Genomic DNA, 10,202 nt, shown 5'->3' with positions numbered 1-10,202 from the left:
TATACCCCACGTGTCCGTCCATCAACGTTAGTGCCTCGTACCCCACTATAGATTCCACCAGTTGATCGATACTTGGGAGAGGGAAACTGTCCTTCAGACAAGCTTTGTTCAGGTCGCTGAAATCGATGCAGATTCTGACTCCTCCGTTTCTCTTTGGTACCACGACCATGTTAGATATCCATTGTGGGTAGTGCGATTTCCTAATTATTCCCGATTCCTGTAACTTCTTTAGCTCATTCTCGACGGCCGTCTGTAATTCTGGCGCGACTCGCCTCATCTTTTGTCGGACCGGGTTGAAGCTTGGGTCGATCTTTAAATGGTGACAGTATACCTCCGGGTCTATGCCCTCCATATCGTGCACGCTCCATGCGAACGCGTCCATGTTCTCCTTTAGCACCGCCACGAGCTGGTTTATTTGCTCGTCTGATAGTACAACCCGATCCTCATTATCCTTGGTTCTTCTACAGTTCCGAAATTAATCTCCCGAGTAGGTTCTACGGCCGAGAAGTTTGGTTTTGGTTCCTTCATCGGTGTCGTCTCCTTTAATTGCTATGAAGCTTCGCTTCCTTGTGTTTCGTATGCCATGACCTTCTGCGAAATAACTTTTTCCAAGTCCTCTGCCGCTTTGGCTTCTTTAGCCTTGTTCTTCTCTCTCCTTTGTCTTGCTCGCCGCTCCTCATTTATTTGGGCATCGACCTGCATGCACTGTCGGGATGCTTGTGAATCTCCTATGACCTCGTCTATTCCCTTGTACGTTGGAAATCGCAGCCTTTGATGATAGGCTAAGGCCACTCCTTTGATTCCAGCGATCCAAGGTCTCCCGATAATAGCTTCATAGGGCGAGGCGACATCAACCACACAGAATGTAGTCAATGTGTCTAGGTAACCACCTCCGTCCGATACCCTTAGGGTTATTTCTCCCTTTGGGATGGTTACGGTCCCATTAAAGCCATAAATACGATATGTTGATGGGACGAGTATATCATCTGATAGCTCCATCCTCTTGAACGTATCGTAGAAGATTACTTCGACTGAGCTCCCACTATCTACCAGTATCCTTGTTACCCCCCCATTCCTCAATCAGCAGAGTGATGACCAAGGGATCACTGTGAGCCTGGCCGTTCATTGGGACATCCTGAGCCGAGAAAATGATAGGTTGCACTATCCAAGGTTCCATCGGCAAAGTCTTTACTACGCTGAAAATTTCTTTCCCATTATGGTCCCTTTTGTGGATTCTAAACATGATCCCAGGGTTCAGATTGTGCTCTTGAGTGGTTGAATGCGAAATCGTGTTGACAAACTGAGTGGATCTGTCGATTCGGACCTGATGGACAGGTGCATCGGGCGTAGCGGTTGCCTGGGATGGGTGTCAGATGAATTGTCTCAGGTAACCATCTCGAATAAGGTGTTGCACGATGTCTTTTACTTCTCGGCAGTTATTTGTAGAGTGGCCTCGATACTGATGATAATGGAAATACTCCGGGTGATCCTTGGTCTCCTCGAACTGTATCCCTCTTGATGCTGGGTATATGATGGCATTCCTTTTTTCGAACTCTTTGAAGATTTATTCTAGTGGAGCACTCAAAGGAGTGTATGTTCTCGCCTCGTCCCTTGGCCTCTTTCCTTTGGCTACCCATTCCTTCTTCCAATTTCCTCGTATAGGTGGGCTCGGTTTCTTTTCGGGCCGTCTTTGAACGTCGTCCGATGTCGACTTGGGTGCTGCGATAGCCTCTTGCAATCCCCTATCCCTTGATTCCTCCTGAATTTCTTCTAGGGCGATGAAATGCTCTTGCATTTTCCTCATTTCTTTCAATGTATGTGGTTTTTCAGTAAACATGGCTATCCAGATGGGGTCCGACCTCCCTAATGCGTTTTCGAACCCGAATATCTGCTGGTCGACTGGTACTTTCCCAATTTCTTTGCACAAATTTCTCCATCGATCGGTCAACGACCTGAGTGGTTCTCTAAACCGTCGGGCCAAGGTGAATAACCTGTTGACCCTGGGCCGACGTCTGTTATTGTGCATGTAAGTTTCGAGGAAGGCTTCGACTAGAGTCTCATAATTGTCGACTGTTCCTGGTGGGAGATTGTAGAACCACTTCCTTGCCTCTCCCTCCAGGCTTGCGGGGAAGAATTTACACATTACCACCTCATGGTTCTTCCATTGGATTAGGGACATAATGTACATATTCAAATGCTAGACTGCGTCTCCCGTACCGTCGAACCTAGATGGAAATGTGGGGAGCGTGCACTTGGGTGGGAAGGCCCTTAGTTCTAGCTCTTGGGTGAAAGGGATCCTCTCGGCCTCGCTTATGACCTCGGCTAGCTTATCTTCTTCGCCGCTTCCTGACAGCTTCCTTATCTTTTCTTCTAACTCCCTTAGCTTGGCTTCGGTTGCATTGTCGGCCCTTGTGTCTCTCTGTTGATGATTCCTCTCGTGCCCTTCGTATTCTGTTGATGAATTCTCAGGTGGACCGTACCCTCGGATAGGTGGTGTCGGGGGTTGTCCTGATCGGCCAGAATTGCTCGGTCCTGTCGTTGGTGGTACTCGCCCGGCTCGGCCTTGGTGACCCGATGTCCCTCGGCTGGAAGACCCTCTCGACCTCGACCTCAAGTTCCGTAGATGATAGTTCTCAAACTCTAAAGCTAGGTTCCTCTGCTGAAGATCTCTTAAAGCCGCCTCTTTCCTTCTTTTACTTTCTAGAATTGCGAGTAGCGTTGGATCCGTACTCTCATGGCTAGAGTGACCATTTGGATGGCCTAAATGTGCAGGGGGTGGCGCCGTCATCATTGGTAGGGGAGGTGGTACTGTAGGGGGTATCTGGGTCGATGTCGTTGGATCGACTCCGATAGTTGTTTCTCGTCCTAACTGTACTCGCCTAATTCGTTTTTTCTTTCGTCCGAGTGCTTCTTGATACTCAACTTTTCGCCTGGTGTTTCGCCTTTGGGCATGCAGGATTAGCACCTCCTCATCATCTTCTGTGTCTGATGCGGTGAGTCCATCTATTTGATCATCCCTCCTCTGAGTTGAGACGATTCGCTCCAGAGGCGAGGGGTCATCGTATCGTCCCAGATCGATTTCCTCATCCACAGTAAGCATACCCCTTACAGCTGCTCGTGATTTTTCAGGTGGTGGATGCCCATCACTTCCCTGCCTCGGCCCCGTTACTCCTCCTTGCATGCTACTGCCGGTGATTGTGCGGTTCCTCAGAGTTCTCCCCATCCCTGACGTGCTATCCATCGGACACAGTATGATTTAAGTCCGAGAGTCGTTCCTACCTACGTCAGCAGAAACAGACAACACCTTACTTTGACCTTTTTTTGAAAAGTTTCTCTAGTACGTATGGTTTTAAAGGAAAAAGGTGACTGACACCAAAACTAAGTTTCAAAAGTACGATTCCTTCTACTCTATCATGCTGACCTCACTAGTCTGCCCTGTTTTGACTCTAAGTGTTTCTTTTAGACGAGTATCATGCTACGTCGCTTCCAAGGTTGCACGACTCTGCATTAACTACAATTTGTCCTACATTCCCTAGACTCCAAATCATAAACTCCTAGTTCTTTGCGAGTAAAAGATCCAAATTCGTACTTTTTATGAGGTCAGCACACCACATTAAAATTTGGATCAAAACTTATGAACTTCTTTGGAAATACACAGGGATGTCTTTTCTGAATTCCTTGCGTTCTTTCGTCGGCGACTGATAATCTTGCCGTGCTATTGTTTTGGCATTTTCACAAGCCAACATGGAACCTCAAGCAACTTCAACCACACATCGAAGATGTTATTTGGGAGTTTTAGAGGTATTCCGTTGTTGAACTCGTATGACGAAAACTAAGATTGAAATACGGAGATAAGTGCGAAAACTAATATGAAAACGAAGATTGAAACATGAAAACAGACTCGCCTCCGAGCATGGCTAGTCGATCTGTTATCAGGATCCTTCCCTGGCCTCGACCAAACGCTAACAGCGTTATTTGGGAGCTCTTGAAGGATTCCATATCAACTCGACTGCTCGGAATTGACCCAACTGAAAATACTTGCTAACGACACGACTTCAACAATGAAAACTCAACCATATCAACAAACTTCAAAAATAAACAAACATAAACAGACCTCACCAAACAGAGTTCATCCCATAGCATCAACTAACACACAAGGTGTTCTTAGGAGCTTTTGGATCGTCTCTGTTGGCACACGCAGCTAAGGGGTGTAAATTCGGGCACGCCGGGCCGCCCGACCCAAAAACTAAGACAGGCCGGGCAGGCCAGGCTTAATATTTGTGAGCCCGTAAACAAATTCAGGCCGGACAGGCCGGGCACAAGTAGATAATTTGCTACCCAAAGACCGCCCAAAGCCCGCTTTTTATACGGGCAGGCCAGATCGGGCCGGACAGGCCACTATTTTGAATTTTTTTTTTTTTTAAGTTTAAATTTTCAAATGAACGGTATTAAATACAATATCCTTTCCTTTCCAACATCGCATATCGTAAGTGATAGTATTATTTTATATTTAAATTACACTGACAAATTTTTAATTTTAGCCTATAATAAATAATTAATTAGAGTACAATAAACTTTCTAATAAGAAAATATATTACCATTAATGTTTTGAAAAGGTTAATTATAAGTAAAAAACAATTATATATTTTATTTTTCTTGACACAAAATTGACAATTATAAAATTGTAACTTTTAAGTCTTTTTAAGAGGATATTAAATGATTAATGACACATAGAAGGCTTTCAGGCCGGGCACCAGGCCGGGTATCAGGCCGGGCATCATAATTAATCGCAAAGCCCGAGACCGCCCAATAAATTAATCCAGGCCAGGCCGGATGGTCCATGACGGGCCATAACAGGCTTTGGGCTACTTCGGGTACAGGCGGGCTCGGGCGGATACATGCAGGCCGAGTATCTTCGGGTATTATTTACACCCCTAAACGGATATTATACGCAGTGGGATCCGAAATATATCCCATGACTGTTTTAACGGTCATTTGTCGGGAAAAAAACGGTCGTTTAAAATTGTATCGCCAAAAATTGACATTATGAAGCACACAGGGTCGCATCAGTTGCCAACTTAAACTTTGTTTGAGCATACTCCGGTGTACATTTTACTAGGTTGGTGTTGACTCCGGTGTACTTCAGTTACCAATCTGTTGTTGTTTTTGTTTCAGAAATTTCGATCGTGCAAACTTCGTGAAATTTAAATCAAACTAGATGTTGGGAAGACTTCATAGATACTGCTCAGTAGTGCCAAAGATTTTCAGCACAAAGGAATTTGAGTTAGTTAATGAACCCTGGAGACGGGCACACTATTGCCCTGCTGCTAACCCTTATGCCAGATGATGGAACACTAAAAAAAATATTCTACCATGAACAATCTGTCAGTGCGGCTGAAGATATCAACCTGTATTATAAATTCTGAGCTTACAGCAAGTCCTACTCTGTAGGTGCGGCTGGAATGGTGGCCTCAAGTGCCGATCAGTAAAATTATCACCCAGTTTCCGAGTGTAACATAGACATGTCAGAGTTGGTGAATACCTTGCCAGTTGAAGCAAACCAGATTAACTTACAGAATGAACAAATTAAAATAAGGTGAGAAGAGCTTTCAGATCCAAAAATCAACCAAATGTTTGATTTCCAAAGAAAGAGTTGCAACAGATCCAAAATCAAGAATTCCTTCTAGACTGGGGCCGTAGTATTTGTCCCTCCAGGTCTTGTTTTTCACTCATAAGTCTGTCTAAGGAGACTTGACAGCCAAGTTGCCAAAATCAAGTCTTTCTTAATCATGAAACTTGCTGTGCCTATAACAGCTCATTATTAGAATCTAACAGTTCACAAACAAAATTATAAGAATAAGGATTCTTAGCAAACTCTATAGGTATCAAGTACCCCTTCCTAAATGCCATAAGTTATGCCTCTTAAGTTAACAAGAACAACTCTTATCTACCAGTGTTCGCCAATTCAACCTTCCCTGGCCACAGACACTCCTAGATTCGCCAATTCAACCTTCCTCTTGGGGAAATCTCTGCTAAATAACCTTGTCAAACTGATGAGGTGTTTCTGTGAAATCTGTTGATACAATTCAGTCAAAATTCTAATTTTTGAACATATAGACAAAAAATGTATTTCAATGTTCAGATAAAACAAGAAACGGAAAGCATAAAAAGACCATGATACAATCTCCGATCGAAATGCTATACGAAGTTGATGAAATTCAGGTAGTGTGCCTATAAATGCTTCAAGATCGAGGTATCTCATATTTTTAAGCTAACAACGTAACACCCCATTTTTAGGTAATTCTGCAACAGAGACAAGATCGTCAACGGCAAATTTTGCACAAACTGCAGTCATGAATGGTAGTTAATGACAAAATGGAAACGTGTTATCACAAATAACTCTGCTTGTAGGTTCTGGTGAAACCTATTGATGAATGAAAAACCATCAAGTGCTTGTAACTCAAATATAGACAACAGACAGTAACAGCTACCTGGTCCCACTTATATTTTACTAATTTGGACTCGCAATACTCAGCATCATGGAAATGAACAGTTTTCCTAAATGAGCTACCGGACGTATAAGATGATAAGCTACAGTGGTTCAGCTGAACTAGCAAACAAGTGGACTATAATATTAGTTCCTTTTAACAAGTAAAATACTGTCATTCCCTATCTTACCATACTTTAACCAGGACTGAACCCTCCCATTTAGATATTTCCTGCTAAAATTTATATTGTTGTCCAGTTAACTCTAACTTATCATGATAAAAAGTGGACCTAAAGTTCAATGTTAACACTGGGATGCATGTGAAGAAGTGATTGGTCTGGGTGGGATTGAAAACCAACTGCATATATTTATCATATGTAATTGTGAAGACATCACATTGAGAAACTACGAAATACATACCTCAACGTCAGGGCAGCAATAGAAAAATGGGTCACATGCATCGACAATCATTACAAGCTGGGAAGAAGAGTATGTGGTGGATTATAATTGCAGGATGTATAAAATGTAGGCACAAGAACATCATAACAAGAACAAAGTTCACAAATCTGTTAAAATGGGTGCAAAAAGGAAAAGATCACCGAGAGCCTGGATAGCTAAACTAAAGCGCTAAACATCCTGGATGCAAACTATAAGATACTACTGACAAGTCTAAATTCTGTAGGTCATGGAATACGTCAAGCTAGTTAGGTGTTTGGTGAAATTTCAGTTGATGCAATTCTGTAAAAATATTAATGTTTGACCATATGGACAAGAATAGTATTTCAACGTTCGAATGAAATCAGAAATGTAAAGCATAAAAAAGACTAAGATAAACCCAAAAGTCAGATATTGTGCCTATCAATACTTCAAAACTGAGGTATCTCATATTTTTACGCTAATGCCGCAACAGAGACAAGATTGTCAAGTGCAAATTTAGCACCAGTTGCAGTCACGAATGGTAGTTAATGACGGAATGGATATGTGTTATCAAAAAGAACTCTGCTTGTGAAATTTATAGATGAATGCAGACAAACTTAGGTGTAGCTTTTTGTTCAAACTACCATTTTTAGTGATATGATACAACACTAACATAACAGGACCGGTTGCAGTACCAGTCGAAAAAATACATAAATTATCAATCTGTATAACAAATAACGTATAGAAACAAGACGAAAATATATTCCCTTGATAGTACCAGAAATGCCCTCACTTTCCACAATTATGTCAGCACTTACTTATTCAACTCCCATGCATAAACCAAATAACAAGGTGCAGAGTTAGCAAAGTAATATAGCTTTTGTATCAAAACAAAACAAAAAAAAAAGTAATATAGCTTAACCTAAAAATAAGAAAGTAAGAAAACACTTCCATAAGACAATATTACTCCCTAAGACAATGTCAACAACATTTAGGTTCAAAATGAATCTGAACAAAGATTACCAGATTTTAAGCAGGTATCAAGGGTCTCATGCTCCTACAGCTGGTTAAAAGGCTGATCATGGCTTTCTGTCTCCTCAATTTCAACTGAGTCCATCATCTTCATATCTTCTTCCCCTAATTCTTCCAACGAAACTGAATTGAAGAAATACTCCACCAAAATGTTCTCATCCAGGGTCTCATCTTCCAACAGCTGGTTGAAAGGTTGAGCATGGCTTTCTGTCTCCTCAATTTCAACTGAGTCCATCATCTTCGTATCTTCTTTCTCTAATTCTTTCAACGAAACTAAAGTGTTCTTGTGAGGATATACCATACCAAGATTTTCTTTAAAATCCACAATACTTTTTGAGGTTGATGCTTTTGGGTTGTGAATGTTGATATGGTTATCATGGTGAATTAAGAGTAAGACATCGTAACTCTTGGTAACAGCAAAGATATCGCTGTTAAAAAGCCTAAATTCTTCTTCACTGTCACTCCCACTGTTAGAAAGCCTAGGCTCTTCAATGTCAAAGACCCTAAACTCTTTCCTCCAGCCCATTGACTGATGTCCATCTCGCTCTTTCATGCAATGACTATCATCCTTAGTTTTCAATAGCCACACGTCCCAATATTCAGCTCCATTGATTTGTCCATAACTAGCAAAAGACAAACACCCATCCAAAACCCTTAGTCGATATTCCTCATATCGTGATGGCAAAGGAGGTGGTGAAAGATGAGAAAATTTTTCCTCAGCCAAATCGAAGGTCACAAGCTTGTCTGAATGACTGTCCATCCAATAAAGAGCTCCATTGACAAATACACCTTCTCTCCAATATTCGCTGGTTCCAAAATCAAACTTTCCAATGTTTCTCCATCCATTTCCACTCCCTAGAGTGTATACACAAACTTCTATGAACTCAGTCTTGTAAAACGGTATTACTGCTACAACTTTGTACTCATTGGTAGAAGAAACATAACCAAAATCCATTTTGGTGCTCATAATATTTGGAAGAAAATAAAGACCCATTTCAACTGTGTTAATTTCTGGAAGCATAATGTACTCTCTGGTGATGGGGTTACAAATGTAAGTTATTCCTGGGTATTTGTAGCGATAAAGACATATTAAACCATCACACAGGCCAGCAAATCTAGTCTCGTAGCCAAACGGAGGCTTGTAATTAACCCTTGTAATTCTCTCAATGGATTCATGATTCTCATTAAATTCAAGATACTGTAAATTGAAACTATTGCTCGGATCAATATAACTCGTAGCAATGAAACCTAACTTACCAGAATCAGCCACAGGATGATTAACATGATGTAAATGCATCTTGAAGAATAATGGATTGCCAACAAGACTTCTCCAATTCGTGCAAACTAATTTGCATTCCAGAACATCTTCAGCTGGTAATCGACTGATAATTTCCAATGTAATCTCTTCCGGTAGACTGTTGAAAAGATCCATTAGAATCCCGATCGAAATTTTTAGAGAGAGATTAGAAAACCTAGGGTTTAAGAAAGAGTGATTTGTGTCTGCAGAAATGAATCAGTTCTTCAAGAAGGGGATATGTCAGTTTATACGTTGTTGTATACTTTGGAACAAAAACTTTTTCTTAAAGTTTGCACTTTACGGCCCAAAAATTGACAGCAAGAATGAGAGTGTGACGCCCAAAATCTGCACTTTACGGCCCAAAAACTTTGCATGACTAAAACCCGGTCAAAGGCACAAAATGTGGTTTAAGAGCCAAAACCTGTGTTTTTTCTGCTTTTCTTCCACTCCAGCAGCATTAGTTGAGGACCAACTATCAGGACAGCCTTGTGCGGAATGCCAGGAGCTCAAGAATGCTTTTGACAGCTCAAGAAAATTGAAAGCATTTCTTTTCGATGTTTACATGGTAAAGTCTTTTGTGGCTATCTTGTATAGATGTCCTGATTACCGGAAGGAGGCTTCAAGCCGAAAAAGAAAAAAGAGATCGGCAAGCAAAAGTACTTGAATCTAAATCAAAAGAACGTCTAGCAGACCATTCGGGAATATCTAGTAGTCCATAACTTACATTTACAATAAGGAAATATTTTCAAGTTGAAAAACCAGACTTGGTGAATAGTACAGTACCAGTTGAAGCAAACGGAACTGTTTTACAGAAAGAAGAAATTAAGAAAATGTGAGAAGCTAGAGCTTTCAGTGCTAATGTTGAGGACAAAACTTCCCAAGTTGGACGAAATTTTCAAAGAAAGAGTTGCACCCTAGGAATCAGATCCAAACTCCGTACAGTTTCTAGATTGGAGCCGTAGTATTTGT

The 10,202-nt window shown here is 41.4% G+C and overlaps 1 protein-coding gene across 1 annotated transcript; it reads right to left on the bottom strand.

The window, feature by feature from the left end:
• Positions 1-5,698: 5,698 nt before the first annotated feature.
• LOC113336710 (F-box protein At3g07870-like) lies at positions 5,699-9,444 on the bottom strand. The gene is made up of 2 exons (XM_026582363.1): positions 7,928-9,444; positions 5,699-6,073 (listed from the first exon to the last, which is right to left on the bottom strand). Exon 1 carries the CDS (start codon positions 9,366-9,368, stop codon positions 7,962-7,964), a length of 1,407 nt encoding a protein of 468 aa, XP_026438148.1. The 5' UTR covers positions 9,369-9,444; the 3' UTR covers positions 5,699-6,073; positions 7,928-7,961.
• Between the last annotated feature and the right edge of the window lie 758 nt (positions 9,445-10,202).

The sequence above is a fragment of the Papaver somniferum genome, chromosome 1 (assembly GCF_003573695.1).
Source record: "Papaver somniferum cultivar HN1 chromosome 1, ASM357369v1, whole genome shotgun sequence".
NCBI classification, from domain to species: domain Eukaryota; kingdom Viridiplantae; phylum Streptophyta; class Magnoliopsida; order Ranunculales; family Papaveraceae; genus Papaver; species Papaver somniferum.
Note: the sequence above shows the minus strand (reverse complement) of the source record. Positions and strands in the feature narration are given on the sequence as shown.